Source organism: Anabrus simplex, chromosome 2 (genome assembly GCF_040414725.1).
Source record: "Anabrus simplex isolate iqAnaSimp1 chromosome 2, ASM4041472v1, whole genome shotgun sequence".
In the NCBI taxonomy this organism is placed as follows: domain Eukaryota; kingdom Metazoa; phylum Arthropoda; class Insecta; order Orthoptera; family Tettigoniidae; genus Anabrus; species Anabrus simplex.
In genome coordinates this window covers 347433053-347459197 of record NC_090266.1, presented here as the reverse complement: position 1 = coordinate 347459197, position 26145 = coordinate 347433053, and the positions used below count along the sequence as shown (strand labels likewise).

Sequence of the window (26145 nt, the reverse complement as noted above, 5' to 3'; positions counted from 1 at the left end):
GGAGACGTGTACATTTTGTTAATCTTGAAGATAAATTGGAGAAATACAAGATTTTCTTAATGTATATTTATCGGGGGAACTCTTGATAAAATAACCGTAGTTGAAGTTGAGTTGTGGTTAGATTATTGGAATGAGTCTGAAACGAGAAAAGAATGAGTAAAATAGAAAATATTTTAAGGAGAAAACCTTGTTAAAAATGTATGTTCGCGAGAATGAAGGATAATGGAGTTGATTACCTTATAGACAGTCGTGTCGTATTTAACGTCCTCCCTTATGTCGTGTTGTTAACTGACTGAGTCTTGTGTACGTGTGTAAGGCACTTGCGGTGGGCGGGGAGTATTGGAAGGAGAGGTAAGTGACGTGAGGAGAGCGGGTGAAATGTTGTGTAGGGTGGAGCTAACTGAGGAGTGGCGTTGTGATAGGCTAGGGGAAACGGAAGGAAAGGTAGGGGGACAATTGTGTGGGGTGGAGCTAATCGGAAGGAGGTGTGTTGGTTGTTTGTTGGGATTCTTTTTGATGGTTTTTTCTAGATGAATCTAATTTGGTAGCCTCTTCTAATAATATATTTATATTTTCCGTAATTTCGTTAACATTCTGGTTGGGATTTCGCTTCTGATCAATTTCAATATAGATATTTTCAAGAATATTCATTAATTTGCCTTTGTTTAGCGTTCGTAGAATGGTTAAGTCCCTTTCTATCGATGTAAAACTATGTTTATATTCGGTCATGTGAAGACTCATGGCCGAGTACTTCCTGTGTTTTTCGGCATTAATATGTTCTTGATATCTTACTAAGAAATTACGGCCTGTTTGTCCGATATAAGAATTGGCACAATTTAAGCATTTAAGCCTACATATCCCGGAATTTAAATATTTGTTATTACTTGCAATGCTTTGATGATTGAAAATTAAACGTTGATTGTTGTTATTGGTGCAAAAAGCAATTTTAAAATTGAATTTCTTAAAAATGTTAGTAATTTGGTAAATATTCCCGTTATTATAAGTAAAGGTGGCGAAGTTTTTCTTTTTATGTTCTTTTACCAGCTGCGTTTGAGGTTTATTCTTCATTTTATTCATTAATCTATCTATGTAGTGTTTTGTGTATCCATTGTTTATCGCTATTTTGTAAATGAGATTAATTTCTTTTTGGAGGTCGTTTTTGGACAAGGGAATGTTAAAGGCTCTATTTAACATGCTTAAAAAGGAACTCCTTTTATGTGCCTCAGGATGGTACGAATCTTTTCGTATGGTATTTATAGTTTGAGTCGGTTTTCTAAAGATTGTAAAGGCTAACTTTTCTTCTTTCCTTTCGATTGTTAAATCAAGGAAATTTAGTTTTTTATTGTTCTCGGTTTCTAACGTAAATTTTATGAAAGGGTCTAAACTGTTGATCTGGTCTAATAAATTAGTGCTACTATTGATTTGTTCATCTATAATTGCAAAGATGTCATCGACAAACCTTAGCCAGATAATGATACCTTTTTCATCATTTAAAATTTTATGTTTTTCTAAGTGATCCATGTATATTTCAGCAAGGATACCTGACGCTGGAGATCCCATAGGAAGACCACTTTGTTGATATACTGTGTTATTGAAGGAAAAGTAATTATTGTTAAGTGTAAATTCTAGGAGTAACATAAATTCTTCTATTTCATGGTTACTAAGTTTTCTGTATGTCTTTAAGTTGTTCTTAATTATATTTAGAGTTTCTTTCGTGGGGATCGTAGAATACATGTTAGTGACGTCGAATGAGTTCAAGGTGAAAGATGGTTTTAATTTTGTGTTCTTGATCATTTTACAAAATTCTATTGAATTATTGATTGTGGTTCTGCTTTGGAAAGTATAGTACTTTTTTAGGAAGCTATTGATAAATTTAGAGGTTTTGTAGGTGGGGCTATTTCTAAAGTTAATAATTGGTCTAATGGGTGTGTCAGGTTTATGTATCTTAGGCAAAGCTCTTGCTGTTGGTAGTCTTGGATTCATATTAATTAGGTTTGATATTTCGTTCTCATTAAGGATGAAATTAATGTTTTTAAGTATTTGTTTTAGTTTTCTTTGGACAGAGTTAGTCGGGTCTTTTTTAATTTTTGTGAAAGTATTATCTGAAAAAAATGCTTCGGTTTTTTCTATATATTCTTTTTTATGCATAATAACTGACACATTACCTTTATCCGCCTTTGTGATTATAAGGTCATTATCTTTTATTTTTTGTTTTGAACTCATTCGACGTCACTAACATGTATTCTACGATCCCCACGAAAGAAACTCTAAATATAATTAAGAACAACTTAAAGACATACAGAAAACTTAGTAACCATGAAATAGAAGAATTTATGTTACTCCTAGAATTTACACTTAACAATAATTACTTTTCCTTCAATAACACAGTATATCAACAAAGTGGTCTTCCTATGGGATCTCCAGCGTCAGGTATCCTTGCTGAAATATACATGGATCACTTAGAAAAACATAAAATTTTAAATGATGAAAAAGGTATCATTATCTGGCTAAGGTTTGTCGATGACATCTTTGCAATTATAGATGAACAAATCAATAGTAGCACTAATTTATTAGACCAGATCAACAGTTTAGACCCTTTCATAAAATTTACGTTAGAAACCGAGAACAATAAAAAACTAAATTTCCTTGATTTAACAATCGAAAGGAAAGAAGAAAAGTTGGCCTTTACAATCTTTAGAAAACCGACTCAAACTATAAATACCATACGAAAAGATTCGTACCATCCTGAGGCACATAAAAGGAGTTCCTTTTTAAGCATGTTAAATAGAGCCTTTAACATTCCCTTGTCCAAAAACGACCTCCAAAAAGAAATTAATCTCATTTACAAAATAGCGATAAACAATGGATACACAAAACACTACATAGATAGATTAATAAATAAAATGAAGAATAAACCTCAAACGCAGCTGGTAAAAGAACATAAAAAGAAAAACTTCGCCACCTTTACTTATAATAACGGGAATATTTACCAAATTACTAACATTTTTAAGAAATTCAATTTTAAAATTGCTTTTTGCACCAATAACAACAATCAACGTTTAATTTTCAATCATCAAAGCATTGCAAGTAATAGCAAATATTTAAATTCCGGGATATATAGGCTTAAATGCTTAAATTGTGCCAATTCTTATATCGGACAAACAGGCCGTAATTTCTTAGTAAGATATCAAGAACATATTAATGCCGAAAAACACAGGAAGTACTCGGCCATGAGTCTTCACATGACCGAATATAAACATAGTTTTACATCGATAGAAAGGGACTTAACCATTCTACGAACGCTAAACAAAGGCAAATTAATGAATATTCTTGAAAATATCTATATTGAAATTGATCAGAAGCGAAATCCCAACCAGAATGTTAACGAAATTACGGAAAATATAAATATATTATTAGAAGAGGCTACCAAATTAGATTCATCTAGAAAAACCATCAAAAAGAATCCCAACAAACAACCAACACACCTCCTTCCGATTAGCTCCACCCCACACAATTGTCCCCCTACCTTTCCTTCCGTTTCCCCTAGCCTATCACAACGCCACTCCTCAGTTAGCTCCACCCTACACAACATTTCACCCGCTCTCCTCACGTCACTTACCTCTCCTTCCAATACTCCCCGCCCACCGCAAGTGCCTTACACACGTACACAAGACTCAGTCAGTTAACAACACGACATAAGGGAGAACGTTAAATACGACACGACTGTCTATAAGGTAATCAACTCCATTATCCTTCATTCTCGCGAACATACATTTTTAACAAGGTTTTCTCCTTAAAATATTTTCTATTTTACTCATTCTTTTCTCGTTTCAGACTCATTTCAATAATCTAACCACAACTCAACTTCAACTACGGTTATTTTATCAAGAGTTCCCCCGATAAATATACATTAAGAAAATCTTGTATTTCTCCAATTTATCTTCAAGATTAACAAAATGTACACGTCTCCAACATGAAGAAGAACTTTATCGCCGTTTTTAATTCGTCATTTGAACACTGACTTGTTGAATTTTTAACCAACATGAATGAACTTTATTTCATCATCATAATTATATGTTTTAATCTTCGTGCCATTTTATCATATCTTTTAGCTTTTGTATCATCATAACATCAATGTATTTTAATTGTCTTGCCATTTTGTCAAATTTTAGCTGAAGATGTTCCATAATCGGAACGAAACATGTACTAGAGATTATATGGTTTATGTTATGTAATTAATAAACCTATTATATAGAAATTGATAAGTATTGGAAGGTGGGAACCTACTCATAACTTAACCTTAGTTCTAAAAAATTAATCGAACCATTTTCTTTTTCTTCAACCGTAAACTGTATATGGGGTCTAAGGTGTTCAACATGTGTAAAATGCTAGAACTGTCATTATGATCCTTGTCAATTATGGCGTACGTATCATCAACGTAGCGTACCCATAAATCAAGTCCTTTGATATGGTCTATAATGTAGGAATGTTCCAAGTAATCCAAATAAATGTTTGCTAGTATGCCCGAGGCTGGAGCGCCCATGGGGAGGCCATCCTGCCGATAAATCTTACCGTTAAACATAAAATAGTTCTGACTAGGTACGAATTCAAGGATAACCATAAACTCTTCTATTTCGGGTATGCTTACCTTTTTATATTCTAATAGGTTGGTTTTTATGATTTTAATAGCCTTCTCTATGGGGATGTTGGTGTACATATCTTTTATATCGAAGGAACATACTGTGTGAGAGGATTTGAGTTTGAATTCTTTAATTTTCTTGCAGAAATCGCTAGCATTTTTTACGGCTGTGTTGGCGTAGTAGACGTAATTTTGTGTTTTTTCTATTAATGTATTGCGGTGTTTTATATGTAGGGCTCTTACGAAAGTTGATTATCGGTCTAATAGGTATATCTTTTTTATGCAATTTGGGCAAAGCTCTTGCAGTAGCGAGTCCTGGGTTCATATTAATCAGCTTTTGTGATTCCTGCTCACTAAGAAGAAAGGTACTTTGTTTGAGTATACTTTTCAAATTTCTCTGAATCCTTAGGGTGGGATCTTTATTTACTATTTTGAACTTGTTGTTATTAAAAAAGGTTTCGGTTTTCTCAATGTAATCGGATTTGTTCAGAATAACTATTGATTCTCCCTTATCTGCCTTGGTTACGACTACGTCGCTTTGCTTGATTTTCCGTTGTAATTCGTTGTTTGCTCTAGTGTTATGGGTGTTATTCTTGAAACCGTTTATGAGGGACGGATTTTTTTCTTAGCCTCATATCTCAAATTGTTCTTTATTTCAAATGGAAGGGTCTGAATGGCTGCTTCGGTTTCAGCTAAGGTAAGGGTTAACTCCTTACTTCTATTAGTAGCCTGCCAATTATATTTCGGGCCTTTACTCAAAATTTGCAATTCCTGTTCTTTAAAAACAGTTTTTGATAAATTTTCGACAGCGGGTGGGTATGTGATTTGTCTAGTTGATGATTTAAACTGTAACTCGTTCCCCTTCTTCGAACGATCTTCTTTTAGGTTATCTAACTTATTATTTAAAGTAACCTGTTTCTTATCCATTAACTTTTCTATTTTATCTCTGCTAAATATGAGGAAAGAATTCCATTCTAACGGTAAAAGGGTGGTTGCCGCTTTGAGATGAGTAGTGTATAGTTCGTGATTAAGAAATTGTTTCTTTTTATACATGAACTTAATTTCCCTCTTTAACCAGGTTCGATTGACCATTTTTTGAGTTGCTGAATGGTATTCTGAATGCAGTTTTTTCTTTTGAGTTCCTTTTAGAAATTTAGGTATTAGGTCATTTTTAAGGCATTCTTTAAGAAAAACTATGTCTTTGCTGACTTTCGCTATTTTTACCTTTAACTTTAAGTAGGTGTTCGCAATATTTCCTGCCTGGTTGGCGTTCGTGTTACATACTATCCACTTCATATCCGTAGTACGGGAAGTTAAACTAATGTTGTTTATAAGTTTCATTTCGGTATTGATAGATATTACTTTACAAAAAACAATATAAATATAAGTCACCACCTTATCAATACAAAATTTATTCACATTCAGCTAGTAAATATGGTCAAGACCGGTTTCGACCCCTAGGGGGTCATCTTCAGTTGACATGCATGAAAGATGTATTTTACAAAAACATCACATATAATGATTAAAACTTAAATTAAATCGAACTGATCATAAATGTTGGTATGTATGTCTTGGTACATTTGAGCTATTGTATGTGTCAATCCTAAGTTTTCCAGCATACAGTGTCAAGGTAAGTAATTAGCTAATATACATCATCCATGAAATTACATGTTATTTTTCATGTTATCACTATCTAATTTGGGTTGTGCAATGTGGAATGAGATATACATACATTTGTGTAAATTAATAGTAGTAAGTTCAGTAATATACATTAAAAATTGGTTCTTAAATTACATTAATTGATTATTGATCAGTCATATGAAAATGTAGAATTTTTGGTTTGGACACTTGTGATTAAAATATTAGTATGCAATACCTTGTTGGCATATATCTTAAATACTAAAGTATCAGTTTATAAAGCCTATTATTCTTATTTTATGTCTTGGAATAGGGTTAAACTTTTTAAAAAAAACTATTTATTTTGTTTAGCATAGGCATTGGATAATCTTGTTAAATTGGACACATAACTAAAACAGTGGTATATATATGCCTGGTTAAAAATACATTGCATTAACATTATTGATATGTGGTGCTATATATACATTGTTTGGGGTAAAATGGGGTTAACGAGGTTTTCACAACAGTATTTGATTAGTTATAATGTTCCGATAAAATGGGTCCGTAAAAATATATAACTATATACAAAATTGCGGTTAGGTAAGTATTTGTATAATCTGCTTGCAATTCAGGTAATATTTGGTTGTATGTCTGGAGATATTTTAGGCAGCTACTGTTGTTAGAGCTATTAGGAGTCTTGAATATATTGATGGAGCATGTTCTTCTTTTCGTGTGCCGTAATATGTTGAGTTGGTGACATTTGTAAGAACGCGTTGAATGTTATGCATCCTGGTGGGGTGCACGTTGATTTTATCGTAGAAGCATATATGTTGTGAAAACAAAATATCTGGAAATAGAAATAATGAGTGTGAAAATGGTGTGGTATGAAAGTGTAATAGTAAATCGTATGTCGTTTCACTTACGTTAGGTGTTGGAACCGTGCATTCTGTGTAACTGCCTGTTGAGATCTGATACGTGTTGCTCTGAGATTGTAGTTGGCGACGGTAGAGGGGAGGTTTGGGGGAATGGGTGGAGTGTTAGTAACGGGAGTGGAGTTGGAGGGGAGGAGGTCTTGGGGCGGTTGATTTGAACCTATGGATTTTTGTTTATTAATTCTTTTAAGGTAGAAATCTTTTAGTAAGGGAATTACTGCATGAAAAAGAATATTGTTTCTGTCTATGCTTTCATTTAAGTTGGAGTTCGGATTGGCGTATTTGTCTAAATTTATGTAAAATTCTTCTATTATACTGAGCAAGGGACTTTTCGGATTCATATTGAGGATTTGCATGTCACTATTAATGTCCGTGAAATTGTGTTTTTGATCGTCAATGTGCTGACCCATAGCTGAGAAGTGTCTGTGTTTGACGGCATTTACATGTTCATTATATCGTATTAAAAAAACTCCTACCAGTAAGCCCTACATAGCTGGCTCGGCAGTCGTTGCATTTGAGGCGATAAGACTCCTGAGTGATTATATTTATTTACGTTATTAACTGATTTGGAATTGTATAGTATGTTGGTGTTATTGCGTGTAGTTTTGTATGCTATTTTTAGACCTTGTTTTTTGAAGATACTTGTTATGGGATATATATGGTTATTGTTGTAAGTAAACAGTGCATATTCTTTTTTATCTTTGGTGATTCTGGTTAGCTTGGTTTTCGGTTGGTTTTTGACTTTGTTGATGATCCGGTTTATCATCTCTCTTTTATATCCGTTTTGTTTTGCTATTTCGTGGATTGTGTTTAATTCTTTATTTAGATTTTCCTTTGAAAGTGGAATGTTATATGCTCTGTGAATCATACTTTAGTATGCAGCTCTCTTGTGAGTATGTGGGTGGGTGGAGTCTATCTTTATTGTATTTGATGTATGGGTAGGTTTTCTATATATGTTGTATGTTAGGTGGTTGTTATGTCTGGTTATGGATATATCCAAGTAGTTTATGGTGTTGTTATATTCAGTGTCCATGGTAAATTTAATATGGGGATCTATTTTATTTAGTTGTTCTAAGATTATGTTTTCATTAGTATGTCTATTGTCCATGATTATGAATGCATCATCGACAAACCTGCACCAATAGATGACATTTCCTATTTTTTTGATTTCTTGGTGTTCTAAATAGTCCATATATATATCAGCTATTATGCCTGATATTGGTGATCCCTTGGGTAATCCTTACTGTTGATAGATAGTGTCATGGAACTTGAAATAATTGTTATTGATAGCAAATTGTAATAGTTTTATAAATTCATCTATTTCCAATTTGCTTAGCTTACTATGGTTATAAAGATTGGATTCTATGATAGTGATACATTTTTGTGTGGGTATATTAGGATACATGTTTGTTATATCATATGTTGCTAGCTTGTAGAAATGTTCTATTCTTATATTCTTAGTAATACTGCAAAATTCTATTGAGTTTTTTTATGGTTTTATTTGCTTGAAAGACATAATGATTTTTGAGGAATTTTTGTATGTATTTGGATAATTTATAGATAGGGCTTGGCCTGTAGTTTATTATGGGTCTCATAAGAATGTTGTCTTTATGGATTTTAGGGTAAGCTTTAGCTGTAGGTATCACTGGATTCATGGTGATTAATTTTGTAGTTTCCTGTTCGTTCAAGAGAAAATTGATGTTTTTTAGGAGAGAGTTTTTAAGTTCTTTTGGATCTTTAGTCTTAATTTGAAAAGTTCCATCTTGAAAGCAGGTTTTTGTTTTTGTTATATATTCCTCTTTATCCATAATGACTGTAGTGTTTCCTTTGTCTGCCTTTGTTACTAGCAAGTTATTTTACTGGATTTTATTTTTGAGTACCTTAATTTGTATTTGGTTTGTAATTTCTTGATTTTGAGGTTTTTGGGTGATTTTATTGATATATTGTGGTAGTGTTTTTTTTAATTTCATATCTAATTTCATTTTGTTTTTCTTGAGGTATTTTGTTTAGAGCATCTTCCGTTTCAGTAATAATAGTAGCAATGTTTTCAAAAATTGAATTGTATTTCCAGTTATGTTTTGGTCCCTTGCTTATAGTAGTTTCTTTTTCATTGAATACTGTGTTAGTTAGGTTTTTGAGTGGCGGATGGAATATATGTTGGTTGCTTTCAGTAAGAATGGTAGTGTGTTGTCTGTACTGTGTATGATTGGTTTGGTTTAGTGATGTCTTAAGTGCGTTGAGTTTCTTATTCAGGGTGTTCTGTTTCTGTATGGCTATATTTTCTATCTTTTCGTTAGTTATTTGTTGGAAGTTGTTCCAGTATGTGTGTGGTAGTTCATGTGAGGCTTTAAGGTGTGCTTCATACATTTGTATGTTGAGGTGTTGTTTTTTTCTATACATGAATTTAATTTCTTCCTTAAGCCATATTCGGTTTGTCTTGTTTTGTGTATTTTGGGTTTGATGGGTGCTTCTATGTTTATTATTATATTTCCTAAGAAATTTAGGAGTTAGATTGTTTTGTAAACATTGTTTAAAGAAAGTGATGTTTTTGACAATATTTGTGATCTTAATTTTTAGATTTTGGTATCTGTGTGCTATTTTTCTTGCCTGGTTGGCTTTTCTACTGTTGTTTATAAGTTTCATTTCCGTATTGATAGATATTACTTTACAAAAAACAATATAAATATAAGTCACCACCTTATCAATACAAAATTTATTCACATTCAGCTAGTAAATATGGTCAAGACCGCTTTCGACCCCTAGGGGTCATCTTCAGTTGACATGCATGAAAGATATATTTTACAAAAACATCACATATAATGATTAAAACTTAAATTAAATCGAACTGATCATAAATGTTGGTATGTATGTCTTGGTACATTTGAGCTATTGTATGTGTCAATCCTAAGTTTCCCAGCATACAGTGTCAAGGTAATGCAATTTCATGGATGATGTATATTAGCTAACTACTTACCTTGACACTGTATGCTAGAAAACTTAGGATTGACACATACAATAGCTCAAATGTACCAAGACATACATACCAACATTTATGATCAGTTCGATTTAATTTAAGTTTTAATCATTATATGTGATGTTTTTGTAAAATATATCTTTTATGCATGTCAACTGAAGATGACCCCCTAAGGGTCGAAACCGGTCTTGACCATATTTACTAGCTGAATGTGAATAAATTTTGTATTGATAAGGTGGTGACTTATATTTATATTGTTTTTTGTAAAGTTAAACTAACACGCAAGACAAGGGTAAGTTCATACTTTCCAACACTCAAAGACTTATTATCTGTTACGTTTTTCAAACTCCAATTAATAGCCGCATTTTTCCTGCCGGCTACAGGTTGTGATACAGATGATCCAACTTTTTTCAATTCAAACTACAAATAGCAAACTTCATATTCGAAACAAGCCACACCTCTCCACCCAACAGGAGATAAGAGACGTGAAAACACCGGATGCCTTCTCAAGGAAACTTTTTACCAATAGCTCAACAGAAATACTTCACATAGTGCATACAAGTTCTTCAGTAATCAACGAACTTATGGAAAATTCACAAGACTTATAGTGAACTATATTTTAGTCCATCAGTGTTTTTAACATTAAGATTTTTAATAATAAGTCGTAGTTTAACAAACAATCGCCTTCAATGCATTCCCCCCCTCTAACCCCCCACCACCAAATCCATTCACACACGCACTACTAACACTTGTTTTTAAGGTTTTAAGAAAATTGTGAGACTGTTCTTAGCTAATTTTACTTTTGCCAAATGTAAGCAGCTGATGATGAATGCAATGCATTCGAAACATGTTCTGAACTTTTAATTTAATGTCTATTGAAATAGCCTAAAACTAAATAAAAGTGATCAGGTGGATTCTTGTTCCTTCAATTAATTGGATCACATAGTCGATACGGATATGAAGTGGATAGTATGTAACAGTGATCATGAGGACGAGAAAGAAGACACACCTTTAGCCATGCCCCTGAAAGAGGAATTTAGACTACAAAAGTTATGTTGCATAAATCTATTATTCTTAGCACTTACTGTGTGCAATTTTCTTACATATTTTTACCAGAAATCATCCCTGGCTTCGCTCGCGTGGATTTCGTAATTTGATCAAAGTAATCGTTCCTCGGCATTCAACTAAGACATTATCTGAAAATTCCTAAAGTATTAAAACACATCCAAAAATTGAGTTTCATATACCCCATATTCCAAATACCTATTTTCACGTCTTTAACATCTTTAGTTTTTGAAATATAAGTATCCCATGAAAGGAATTCAACTCCTTTTTCACTCCACCTCTGGCCGTTAAGTTGCTTTCACCCCACCCAGAAAAATGTGTGTTTCTTTATTTCTCAAGGAGATTCCAAATACCCATTTTCACGTATGTAACCTTCAGTTTTGAGATATAAGTCTCTCCAGAAAGAGAATTCAATTTTTTTCACTTCCTTACACACCCACTTAAATGAAATTTCCAAAAATTAACAGTACCCACTTGTTTAAAAGAACTTCCAAATACGAATATCATGATTGCAACATCTTCAGTTTTTGAGATAAATGTATCCTCGTAACAGGAATTCATCTTCATTTTCATCCACCCTACAAAGTTGATATCCCCCAAAAATTTGTATTTCTTTGTTTTTAAAAGAGATTACAAACACCAGTTTTCACGTTTGTAAAATCTTTAGATTTTACAGTATATATATATATATATATTCATACAAATAATTCCACTAATTTTTCAATTCTTTCACCTGCCAACCCCCTGATAAGGGTTTTTTCCAAAAACAAAAGAACACATGTCTCCTTATTTTTAAGGAAGATTCCAAATACCAATTTTCACTTCTGCAACACGTTAATTTTTTGAGATATACTGTAGATATGCTACTTTTAAAAATTCGACCCTTTTTCAGTTCCCCTTCAAGTTGATTTTCCGAAAAAATATTTGTGTTTCTTTACTTTTACAGGAAATTCCAAATACCATTTTCAAATCTGTAATGTGTTACTTGTCTGAGATAATTTGCAGATATAGCCTTTTTAAATTTCACCCCGGTTGTCACTCCTGTTCACCCCCAATTCATCGGATTATCCAAAAACTCAAAAATACGTGTTTCTTTATTTTCAAAGGAGATTCCAAATACCAATTTTCATGTTGGTAACACCTTCCGTTTTTGAGATATAAGTCTCCTCATAATAGGTGTTCAACCCCTTTTTACATCCCCCAATGGGATTTTCCGAAAACAAAGAAATATGCGCTTTATTTTTAAAGGGGAGTCCAAATGCCAATGTTTACGTCTGTAAACCTTGAAGTTTTTGAGATATAGATATCCTCATTTTAAAAATTCACCCCCTTTTTACCTCCTTATGTGGCGGAATATCCAAAAATCCTCCCTTAGTGAGCACCTACCTCCTAATATAAATGTATCCCCAAAATTTCATTTTTTTTATGTCCAGTAATTTTGGCTTGGCGAAGCAGTCAGTCAGTTATTCAGTCACTCAGGACATGTTATTTTATATATATAGATTAAGAGCCTTTTATAGATGCACAAGATGTTGCTAGACATCAGCTTTAGAAAGAAGTCAATGAGATGAGGAAAATAGACTATGTGCTTCTATTAAGAGCCTTCTATAGATACACAGGACGTTGCTAGTCATCAGGTTTAGAAAAAAGTCAATGAGATGAGGAAAACAAACTATACCAAGACCGGCCATGACAAATTTTGAGACGGCAATAACGTGTGCAAAATTCAGGAAATTGATTCTGCTATTTTCTTCAACAAACGATAAAATGTAGACCACTCAGCATAAAAATATGATTTCTGTTTATATATTTTCATAAACATATACCCATTCGTGTCAATTGCACTCAAATTCCCAAAAAGTGAAACATTTACCTGCGCACTCACAAAATTTCTTGTTAGTTTTACAAGCAGTGGGACAGGCTGTTAGCATGACAGAATGCAACTATGCTCCGTAGCATAAACCAGTTCAGTAAAATGGTAACATTGTGCTTGCACTCAACACACGACTGGCGCTCGCGGAATGTCAAGAGGCTTCAGCTCCGCTTTAACTTCAACTAATGCCAGGCTGTGATTGCAGCAATCTTAAGCGGCATGGGAGGAAACTAATACCATCACTCCCGTGGTAAATTTTTATCTAACATGCCACGAGGGTGTTAGGATATACACCTGCTGACAGTGGAGAGAAGACCCTCACTCAACCCTTGTGAGCCAACAGTTTATGAAATACTTTGGATACATTGCCATGAGAACAGATGCAATTGTAAAAGGTATCATGGAGGGAAAATTTAATGGCCGAATACCCAGAGGATGAATACCAGCAGAAAGGACAGACCAACTGAAGAGCACGACCGGGTAGAGCCTGCAAGAGATGATCTACCATGCTCAGAAAAGGGAATCCTGGAGAAGAACCATCAACAAGCTTTTGCATCGTCACCATATCCTTACGTAATGTTGGAACATGAGAGAAAGATACGTTCATATCGGTGTGATTCTCTGCCATGATCTGAAATATTACATCTGGTTCATGGTCCAACAGCTGTAGTTTTCACTTCACAACACAATCACATATTCACTAATGCAAGTTTTTGAAAAAAAAAAAAATTAATTCTATCATTAAAACTAGTAAAACTCTCCAAAAAAATGGACTTAATGCATGAAACTGAATTTATTAAGGTAATCCATACTGGATTATTTATAGCATATTTTCTAGGCTTGATACTGTATAGGCTTTTGGGCTTATGCCATGTCAATAAAATAAGCTGAACTGTGCTCTGCGTCCTCAGAAGAAATCCCGACTGTCGACGAGAAAGGCTTCTTAAGCAATGATACTTTTGAATTTCGACGTTGTAATAGAAGAGGAAATGGTACATTCATACATTCATAGAACCCTACATCCAAGAGAAACGACTAAGCAAAGCTAACAGAAGGAAGAAGTGAAAGGAATCGCCTACTTGGCTTACATTCACAACACGACAGATTGAATTACCAAGTTCCTCCGCAAACACAATATAAAAACCGTGTTTGGCACAGCCACTAAAATTGCTTACAGTCTGAGTAAAACTAAGGACTAATTGTCCCCATTTTTACACCCTGGGGTATACGAAATTCCCTGTACCTGCGGTAAGGTATGCATTGGCCAAACATGCAAGTGCACTGGTACAATGAACATGAACATAATATTCGTCTCAACCAACCAGACAAATCGGCAATAGCTGAGCAAGCTCTATCGTCGGGTCATGATGTCATGTTCCAAGATGCTTGAGCTCTTACGAAAACTAGACACTACAGGTCCAGGATTATACGGGAGGCTGTGGAAATACGTAGAAATCCTAACAATTTCAACAGGGACACTGGCTATCAATTAAGTAATAGCTGGTTGCCAGCCATTAAGAATTTACGCAGGTAGTTCCCTTCCAAAGACTTATTACTTATCTAGACTCACAGAGTGAACTGATGCTACGCGGAATATTGAACACTTTTGCGCATCGCCATGTTGCAGGCGGTTCAGCTTCGAATGCATGGCTAGCGTGTGGTAATGTTTACAGACCCTTGCATGTTTTGGATTTGAATCATGCCTGTTAGTGGATCTGTTTTAGTATTATATGTGACGGAGTGATGATATATTGTCAAATATTTTCAAGGAATGTGGGAGCTGATATATTACAGTAGTTTCGGCAATGGTCTAAAGTTAGGCCTTACCTGTGGAATGGAAAGATATTCACGAGGGTGAATTTGTGTGCAGCCTTCATTTGTACAGGTTGCTATCGGAAGGGATCTGGTATTTCCTTTCACATGCGAGTAGAATTGAACTGTTATAAAGTAACTTTAATTTACAATAGGGCCTAATCTGAAAAATGATTTATTAGTATCGTATGTCCTCATTTCTCCAATTTTTCCCATTTGCTTTATAATAAATGAATACAATTGTTAATACGCTATTCCAGAAAAATCTGCCAATATAAAGTCTAAATGAAGCTCATTACAATCTTGTCAATCCTAGTCTGCAGTAGAAAATGCTAATCAAAATAACTGTTCACTATGATATTACAGGATGTCCACCAAATACAAATTTTGAAATTCCCTGACATTTCCCTGCTTTCCAGACATAAAAACCAGTTTTTTCCCTGACACACAACAACAAAAAATAAAATTATGAAGGAAGTTTCCAGCTATGACAGTAATAATAAAATACATTTTGAAATCTTCACATCCAAAATAGAAATGAGCAATTAATGTGCATATATTAATTTCAAAGTGGCCACAAGTAATCTCCAATGAAGAACTGTGGAAAAAGACCCATCAAACACCCATTAATATTGAGATGCATCGTAGGAGATGGAAGTGGATCGGGCATACTTTACGGCGAGATAAAGACAACATAGCAAGACAAGCCCTGGAATGGAACCCACAAGGTAGCAGGAGAAGAGGCAGACCAAGAAACACATGGAGGAGGAGTGTAATAGCAGAAGGGATGGAGAAAGGAGGGAAGACCTGGACATAGATCAGGACGATGGCGCAGAACAGAGTCCGGTGGCGGAAATTCATTAATGCCCTATGCTCCACTTAGGAGATACAGGAAATAAGTCAAGTAAGTCATATTAATTTCAAAACATGGAAGTTGAATTTAGTCTATAATTAAATTCACTTCAAGATTTAAAAAAAAAAAGTTTACCATTACTGCTTCAGCGAAGACATTTTTTCGTCTATAGCCCCCAACGACTGTCGAGCTTCTGCCATCACCCTCTTCCTTTCTTCTAATTCTTTCAGCAACAAACGGGCCTTAATACCCTGGCCGCAAACACAAATTGTCCTTTGCCTGCCACAGCTACCACAACGAACTCTATCACATATGACTCCACTGCTCTTCTTCTTCTTCCATTAAAGAAGGTTCACCAGAGGTGATATGTCTACAGAATTAGCTCTCAAGAGAGCAAGTAACCAAAGCATGCATGCATACTGTCATGCAACACCATTCCTTACGTGCCAGTGAAGCTAGTGTACGTTTGTTCCCAGTAATGTTTCCAGACTCTGAAATCGCTTCGTAAGTTCAACTGCACAGAACGAAAGTTGCATATACAATCACTCATGGTTTAGCTCCCTATTTTTATAAAAAAGTTCTTCAGATGTGTAGTAAGTGCACACATTTCACCGTTGGTTCTGACGAGTCACAGAATAAAGTTTCTCAGATGGGCCAAATGGATTTTGTAGTTTGCTGTTTCAATACCGATACTAATGAGGTATGCACTTCTTATTTTGATTCCGTGTTTCTTGGTCACTCTACCACCTAGGATTTATTAAAAGGTTTTTTGCAACCACTGCAAGGACTCAATCTAAAAACTCTTACAAATTTCAATGGATGGCCCAAATGTTAATAAAAAGTTCCTTCAGGATAACAGTAATTTATTAAATGATGATCCAGATGTTCCTATTTTGGAGAACATTGGACCTTGTGGCTTGCATACTGTGCACAATTGATATAAGATGCCAGTAAAAGAAACCCAGTAGAATATTGCAGTTTCTTCGTGCTCTTCACTTCTTGTTTTGTCCGACTCGTTGGCTGAATGGTCAGCGTACTGGCCTTCGGTTCAGAGGGTCCTGGGTTCGATTCCCGACACCGATAGGTCTTATGGCGAAGAAGGGATAGGAGAGACCTGGGAATGGGAAGGAAGCAGCCGTGGCCTTCATTAAAGTACAGCCCCAGCATTTGCCTGGCGTGAAAATGGGAAACCACAGAAAACCATCCTCAGGGCTACTGACAGTGGGGTTCGAACCCACTATCTCCCGATTACCGGATAATGGATGCACTTAAGCGACTGCAGCTATCGAGCTCGGTAAATAAATCCAAATCACACAGTAATGATAACTTTCCTCATTCAATTACGTTATTTCTTATCCAAAACAAACCAAACAAAATCCCATGGCACAACAGGCCTGAAAGGCCATGGCCTATCAAGCGACCGCTGCTCAGCCTGAAGGCCTGCAGATTACGAGGTGTCATGTGGTAAGCACGCGAATCCTCTCGGCCGTTATCTCACTGTCAGATATGCTCCGCAATTGTAATCACGTAGGCTGAGCGGACCTCGAACCAGCACTCAGATCCAGGTACAAATCTCTCACCTGACTGGGGATTGAACCCGGGACCTCCGGGTAAGAACTAGACACGCTACCCCTACGCCGCAGAGCCGGCATTTCATATTCAGAAAATGATAAAACATGTATCTGATTATTTTAGAAAGATTTCTGCAGTCATGTACTTTTTAAACAGTGTGTCCAGAAAATGGAGTAAAATTTGCTGTAGGCCTAATGACTTCTCAGAGAGGAATCATAAGCTATGTACCTTTCATAGAAATATTTTATTTCACAGGTTTCCTTTTTTGTTGATATTGAAGATTATTGTTATCGGTACAGGAGTTTGTAAATATTTGTGTTCTCCAGTCTGATTAGAGACAGGCAATTTTTATCTCACGATATGTAATCATACTTAAGTTGTAGACTGCTTTTTGAGCATGTCTTCTTAATTTCAATAAAGCTAAATTGTAGAGTCTAGGTTTCTCAAGAGACAGATTGTCACGTGATCCTCGTCCTTTGAGTCTGGCCTTCTTGCCATACGTACAATATCCAAACACATCAGTTACAAACATGACCCTTATATTAAAGTGAGCGACATGATCATTTTCGAGGTACCGCTAGTGTATTTTTCAATCTTCTTATTCAGTCTGCTAAAGTTTTTTTAGGTGCGCCACCTATGGGCTATCCAAAGGATTTGTGTAGATTGTTCAGTTTTTATACAGAAATATATTTTAATAGTACCACAGTCTTCAAATTATGTACATTTATTGCATGTGTACACGGTAGTCGGTGTAGGCTGTTATTAATTTTGTAGGGCGAATGTTTTCATATGTGCGAAATTTAAGTTAAAGCACGAATTCCGTACGATCTCTGCGTCAAGCTGAGGAGCGCCCGCAACATGGCAGTACGCGCACGCACGTTTTACCCAGTCACACGCTTCTGCACAGCCAGCGGTGTGGGGCCTTGTTCCCTTCCCTGTCCCTTCACTATTGTTATTTCATCTCAGTGTTTTCCAAATTCGTACATTCCTCGTCGCCAGATGTTTCATCCCAGGCTTGTGTCTACATCATACACCTGTCAATGTCATATATTACGCAAACACATTATGTGAACCGCTTAGATTGATTGTGATGGTTCAGTCAGCTTCGCTTTGAACTCTAGCGTTGTGCCACGTCCATTTCCACTTCTATTATAACGTCCAAATTCAATGTATCATTGTTTAAGAAGCCTTTCTCATGTACAGTCGAGATTTCTTCTGAGGACGCAGAGCACAGTTCCCTGTGAAATGTTAAGAATTTCACCTTATTTTCTTGACAAGGCATAAGCCCAAAAGCCAATACAGTATCATGTCTAGAAGTATGGGCCTTGAAAGCATTAATGGCAGCATATTTTCTGTTTGTTCCACATCACACCGAAACAGATAGGTCTTATGTTACAGAATATCACTTTTTGTGATACAGAAGCTTGATCCCTGACCTATGCATGGTAAGCTGTGTTCTGCAGGCTCTCTCCTACAATGCTCATAGTTGCTAATTATGAAAAGCTAAGAAAAGGAAAGAAAATGGTTGAAACTTATTATGAAATTGTTACAAAGTATCACTTCTTGTGATTCAGAAGCTTGGCCCAGTTTCTGTTAAAACCACTGTAAGCAGGGAAGAGAAATATTGAATAACAAATGGCTAAGCATATCACACTTGAAAACATATACATGGACACAGTAGAAGTATTAATAATGAAGTTAACAAACTGTTTTCAACAAATTGGTGTAAGGATAAAAATTAGGATGATAGCTAACTAGGGAAACATTGTTACAGATGCATACCACAAATAATAAAACCACTAGAAACCTAATATCTCAATATTACTAAATCAATAACGCATACATGAACAAGACAGGTCTGCTAGAACGCAACAGCAAGATCTTGTAATTTTCAGTTCTCTACTCCTAGCAAAAATACCAATGGCTTGTTCATGAAAGGAGGAAAGAATACTAGACTATTTTTATGAGGGTCCATACAAGAATCAAAACTTAAATGAATATCCAGAGACTGTTTCCAGTCATTCGACCGGGCCAGGAAAGGAATGAATGGACCCCCCCCCCATCTAGCGACGAGGAGAGGAATTGTGCCAGCGGCCAATTACTTTCACACTCCTCTGCGGCAATGATTAATGAATGATAGATGAAATGAATGAAATGATATTGGAGAATGTTGCTGGAATGAATGCTGGCGGAAAACCGGAGAATAATCTCTCCCACCTCTGCTTTGTCCAGCACAAATCTCACGTGCAGTGACCAGGACTTGAACAACGGAACCCAGCAGTGAGAGGCCGGTGCGCTGCCGCCTGAGCCAAGGAAGCTCTTAAGAATCAAATGTTAAATATATAAGTAAAATCACAAAACTTACACCCATCACAACGGCGCTCTCCATGAAGGCGCCTCGGCTCAAAACCATCCATAGCCCATTGCAGACATGTTTCCTCGTCCCAGTTATCTATAATGTGATGCATTACCCTACCTTGCAACTGTAAAACACAAAAATCATCAATTAGTTGATTTTATTAATAAACTAAAAAGAAATCTGTGATCATACCTACAGACAAGTCAATCAGACAATTAAAAAATTATTTCACTAATCACATTTAGTTCGATAAAGGCACTAGAAGTACATTTGGACAATAAAGGAGTCTTTGAAAAACCATGTGAGGAATACTGTAAACAAAATTAAATAAAATTTAGGATTACCATGAAAATTACACAGGGAACAAGGGGTATATCTGAAGCAAAAAATACATACACATACTTGCCAACATTACAAAACTACCTACGTAAATTCTTAATGGCTGGCAACCAGCTATTACTTAATTGATAGCCAGTGTCCCTGTTTAAATTGTTAGGATTTCTACGTATTTCCACAGCTTCCCGTATAATCCTGGACCTGTAGTGTCTAGTTTTCGTAAGAGCTCAAGCATCTTGGAACATGACATAATGACCTGACGATAGAGCTTGCTCAGCTATTGCCGATTTGTCTGGTTGGTTGAGACGAATATTATGTTCATGTTCATTGTACCAGTGCACTCGCATGATTGGCCAATGCATACCTTACCGCAGGTACAGGGAATTTCGTATACCCCAGGGTGTAAAAATGGCGACAATTAGTCCTTAGTTTTACTCAGACTGTAAGCAATTTTAGTGGCTGTGCCAAACACGGTTTTTATATTGTGTTTGCGGAGGAACTTGGTAATTCAATCTGTCGTGTTGTGAATGTAAGCCAAGTAGGCGATTCCTTTCACTTCTTCCTTCTGCTAGCTTTGCTTAGTCGTTTCTCTCGGATGTAGGGTTCTATGAATGTATGAATGTACCATTTCCTCTTCTATTACAACGTCGAAATTCAAAGTGTCATTGCTTAAGAAGCCTTTCTCGTCGACAGTCGAGATTTAGATATGAAAATCAGGAAAAATAGGGGGGAATCAGGAGATACAATGGGTCAAAACTGCTTGTTCTACATGTCTTGCACAATACAAGAGTATTATGGTATATTATAAAACTGATTGTCCCAAACCACGACTGTTCCTATACGAGACTACAAGGTTAAAAATTACACATATCTATTCCCTCACAGGAAATACGTGAGCGAAATGATCCGTCTCGGGTAAGTCTTCCAAAAATAGTATGAACTCATGCTCCACATGAGTGAATCAGTCATGCACTTGGATGCATTAACTTAGCAAATGCATGGAATATATTACATCACACACCCGCAAAGCGCAATGTTATTTTTATCAAGTAATAAATTAAAATCCACCAGAATGTCTACGAATGGCTCCTAAAATCTCTAGAAAAGTCAGTAGTCACTATCTTTGAAATTCAATCACTATATTATGAAAAAGACTCCAAACCTAGCGACTGCTCTAGAATCAACTAAACTGATGTGAATGAACACAAACACAGCATGGGAGAACAAAAGACTGACAATCAATACACGCGTCGCGATACCAGTTTCAATAAATATCGCACTTTCACGCACATTTCTCGTATTAATGAGCGTCGATATTTCATTTGAAAGCGGCAATGAACGATGGACTTCCGGGCACTTGCGTACAAACCTGAAATAGCAACATTTGAAAACACGTTTTTAAAGTTCACCAAAAAATAAGCTAATATCGGCAGAAATAATAGGATAGTTGGGAGGCAGGAAAAACTGTCGAAAATTGGGAGTCTCCTGCCTAAATCGGGAAAGTTGGCAGGTATGCATTCACCATTTTATTACGTATTGATTTACTCTATATTTCACATTATGGTATATAACAACAAGATCAAGGTAAATTTCCTTCTACAAACCAGCATAACTTTCAGGGACATTACCAGAAGGACAATAATAAAATGATCTTGTTAACGTATTCAGCTGCTCATCAAACACAGCAACAAAGAGTAAACACGATAAAGAATATTCCAGGAAAATGCTTATATAAGAATTTATTGTAGTGATATACTGCTTTCTCAGGTAAAGCTTCAATGGAAAAAATAAGAGGTTTCCCTTTATAAACCAAGGATAGTAATATCTTGAAAGGAAATATTTCCATACACAGGAGTTATTTCTTACATAAGATGAATCATAACATGATGGAATATCTTCCTCATAACAGTGGCTTGATTCACTCCAACAGAAGAGAGAGAGAGAGATTTATTAAAGTAAATCACCCGTCCTCCAATGAGGGTGACCATTTGGATCCGGAATACAGTTTCAATTTCAATGAAGTTTAAAAATATCAAGGAAGGGAAATTTCAGCGTTGATGCTGTTATATTCTTTTCTTCCCAGGGTTAGTGGGGGAGGAATGACAATAACGTTCTCAGGTATAGATGGAAATGAATGATTTGCAGAGAGTCCCTCAGTATCTGTATTACTATTTTTTCTAACTCGCAGAGTGGAACTTTCAAGTTTTGTAGGAAATTTGATGTCTGACTAGGTAGAGTGCCTCTTGCTCTGATAGCAGGCCTCTGACAATCCACCGATCGGTAGGCATTTTATACCTACTCTAGCATGATACCCGTTCTTCGGTACAGTGTTATAATGAAATTTATAATTGAATGCTGAACATTTTAAATAAATCCGCTGAAATTCGTGATCTAACTACTTTTCTGAGAGAATCTGCCAAAAATCGTGATCTGACTCTTTTTCTGAGAGATTACGGTAAAGTTCCTCCCATTTTTCAATCTTTCTTTCCAGCAAACGATTTCATCCAGGTATTCCACCGGTCAGTTGGGTCTCTAAACCTTTGCCATCTTTTCCTATAAGCATTTTTAAAACGGATCAAAATCCTTGAGGAGATCCGGGGTAGTGTGGTCTTGGGTGCCTTGGCAGTACTGAACCCGTGGCCGGCTGCAATCATAGTCATTACCCGGCCAAGGCCTGTTCCCAGGGCGGTCCTCACATTTTGACGACGGTCCACAACATCATTATTATTATTATTATTATTATTATTATTATTATTATTATTATTATTATTATTATTATTATTATTAGGGTGGGTGATATTAGTTGAATTAGGTTGTTATTATTATTATTATTATTATTATTATTATTATTATTATTATTATTACTGGTCTGGAACCCACAGCAAGGTGCAAGACCGCTACTCCTCCTCCCACCCCCCATTCATTGGATTTTCCAAGAATACGTGTTTAATTTTAAAGCAGATACCAAATACCAATTTCCACGTCTGCAAAATCGTTCATTTTTGAGATAATAGTATCCTCATACAAATAATTCAACAAATTTTTCAATTTGCCTCCTCCCTTTAGGTGGATTTCCAAAAACATAAAATACCTATTGCATTATATTTAAAGGAAATTCCAAATACGAAATTTCACGTCTGTAATATCTTCAGCTTTTGAGATATCAGTATCCTAATTAAAAGAATTCAACCCCATTTTCAGTCACTTTTACCCCCCCACCCAAGTGGTTTTTCAGAAAACAAAAAATATATGTTTCTTTACTTTCAATAGAGATAAAAATACTATTTTTCACTTTGGTAACATGATAAGTTTTTGAGATATACTGTAGAAATGCTCATTTTAAAATTTCATCCCCTTTTTAGTTTCCCTTAAGTGGTGTTTGCAAAAACAAATCACCTATGTTTCTCTACTTTTACAGGAGATTCCAAATACCAATTTTTATGTCTGTAACATTTTACGTTCGGTACTTAGAATCCCCTTTAAAAATAAAGAAACATATTTTTTGTTTTTGGAAAATCTCAATAGGAGGGGTGAAAAAGGTGAAAAATGGGTTGAATGCCTTTAATGAGGATACTTATATCTCAGAAACAGAAGATATTACAGAGCTGAAAATTGTTATTTGGGATCTCCTTTGAAAATAAAGAGAGACGTATTTTTTTGTTTTCGGAAAATCTAATTAATGCGAGGTTAAGCAGGAGTGACAAATTGTGGTGAATTTTTAGGAGGACTATATCTACAGTATATCTCAGAAACGTTCTTACACGGTGGTGGCGATGGTTGCGCATTAGTTCAGTGCTCCGGCAAATCCCAGCACATGTCCAAGGGTTTCTGGCTCCTTGCAGCCAATTTGGTGGCAATGGTTGTGTTGAAACACCTACCAGCGACCGACCTGACTCCGGTGAGGTTGCATGCCATCTTCACTGCATTTAGGTATTCAGAAGAGGACAGAGGTGATTTATGAGTCATCCAGGAGTTTGCTTTCAGGCAGTCTGAATATACTACTACTCATTTTCCTTTATGTGGTAGCCGGCACCACGACTGAAAGGATCGATTTCTCATAATATCACGTCGTTTTCTCCCTTCAATCATTCGTGGGGAGACACTTTTTTTTATGTCAAGTCTGTGGAGTGCCATATCTTGTTCTTCCTTACGTACAGTAGGTGAACGTCCTGAACATGGAGTAAGCGATTACAAATATTGCTGTATATTTGCTTCCCATTCTGCACAAATTATTCCCATCCCTCCGACCTTTCGGGCACTATAAAGAATCGAATTTGGAGTATCACCTGGCAGCATCAATATTTATTTTACAGAACTTCTTATAATTTTGTCCAGATCTTTAAAAAAAGTGTTTGATAGTTGTATCAAAAGAGGGCACATTGTAAGAGGATAGATCAAATCCCATACAAACAAACTTGTTAACAATCTTGATCTTTTGCTCTGGTTTTAGAAGTTTTGTTTTCACCAGATAATTTAAGTCAGAAGTTATTGTGCTTATTAGTTCATGTCTGTCAAGAGAAATTTCATTGTTGAAGTCAATTCCTAAATACTTGATTCGTTCATTGTTTGTTTATATCCATGGGATTATTGATCCTTCGACTGTAGCGACGTTTCCTACAGTTAATTTTCCTTTCTTATATGCTACAATCAATCAAATCAATCAATCAATACTGATCTGCATTTAGGGCAGTCGCCCAGGTGGCAGATTCCCTATCTGTTGCTTTCCTAGCCTTTTCCGAAATGATTTCAAAGAAATTGGAAATTTATTGAACATCTCCCTTGGTAAGTTATTCCAATCCCTAACTCCCCTTCCTATAAATGAATATTTGCCCCAGTTTGTCCTCTTGAATTCCAACTTTATCTTCATATTGTGATCTTTCCTACTTTTATAGACGCCATTCAAACCTATTCGTCTACTAATGTCATTCCACGCGATCTCTCCGCTGACAGCTCGGAACATACCACTTAAACTGTATATAGGATAATATTTGTTTATTTCCACCTATTCAATACATTACAAGAAGTTGGCATTTACTTTAAAACATTATTCAGATGAGACATGTTTCGCCTCTCACTGTGAGGCATCTTCAGTCATTATCAAAAACCTTATTATTTTACCAGGCATCTGGTTAAAGATATTAAAAAATGTGTTTGATGATTATAAGAGAGTTAAGATTTACGTTAGTTATAAACATGTTCATGAAGTAACTAAAAATCTAATATATTGATAAAAACATAAGTAGTTCTTTGTTGAATAGGACTTGTTTGATTGTACTATATAGTAAAAGAAGGTGGCTTGAAGCCGTAGTCATTAATAGATGTCTAATACCTAGTGGAAGGCATAAAATATCAGTTCTATGAGAATATACATTACATTCAAATGATACTAAAAACTAGTAGATTCAAAGGTAGTACATATAAAATGTTCAATGAAATAACTATTGATCTAATAAAAAGATAAACACATATGTAGTTCTTTGTTAATTAGGACGTTGTAAGATTGTACGGCTTAAAGCCGTAGTCTACTACTACCTTTGAATCTACTAGTTTTTAGTATCATTTGAATGTAATGTATATTCTCATAGAACTGATATTTTATGCCTTCCACTATGTATTAGACATCTATTAATGACTACGGCTTCAAGCCACCTTCTTTTACTATATAGTACAATCAAACAAGTCCTATTCAACAAAGAACTACTTATGTTTTTATCAATATATTAGATTTTTAGTTACTTCATGAACATGTTTATAACTAACGTAAATCTTAACTCTCTTATAATCATCAAACACATTTTTGAATATCTTTAACCAGATGCCTGGTAAAATAATAAGGTTTTTGATAATGACTGAAGATGCCTCACAGTGAGAGGCGAAACATGTCTCATCTGAATAATGTTTTAAAGTAAATGCCAACTTCTTGTAATGTATTGAATAGGTGGAAATAAACAACAGATATTATCCTATATACAGTTTATGAAACTTTCAATACGGACGGAAAAATGATTTTCATCACTTGTAACATGCCACTTAGTCGAGCAGCTCTTCTTCTTTCTCTCAATTCTTCCCAACCCAAACATTGCAACATTTTTGTAACGCTACTCTTTTGTCGG

At 35.4% G+C, this 26145-nt stretch overlaps 1 protein-coding gene across 1 annotated transcript in view; it reads right to left on the bottom strand.

Moving 5' to 3' along the window:
• Positions 1-26145, bottom strand: part of LOC136863539 (uncharacterized) — a 229438-nt gene that overhangs the window by 99999 nt on the left and 103294 nt on the right. Inside the window, exon 3 of the mRNA XM_067139925.2 lies at positions 19703-19820. Coding sequence (XP_066996026.2) covers positions 19703-19820 — 118 coding nt within the window. The remainder of the gene's footprint in view (positions 1-19702; positions 19821-26145) is intronic.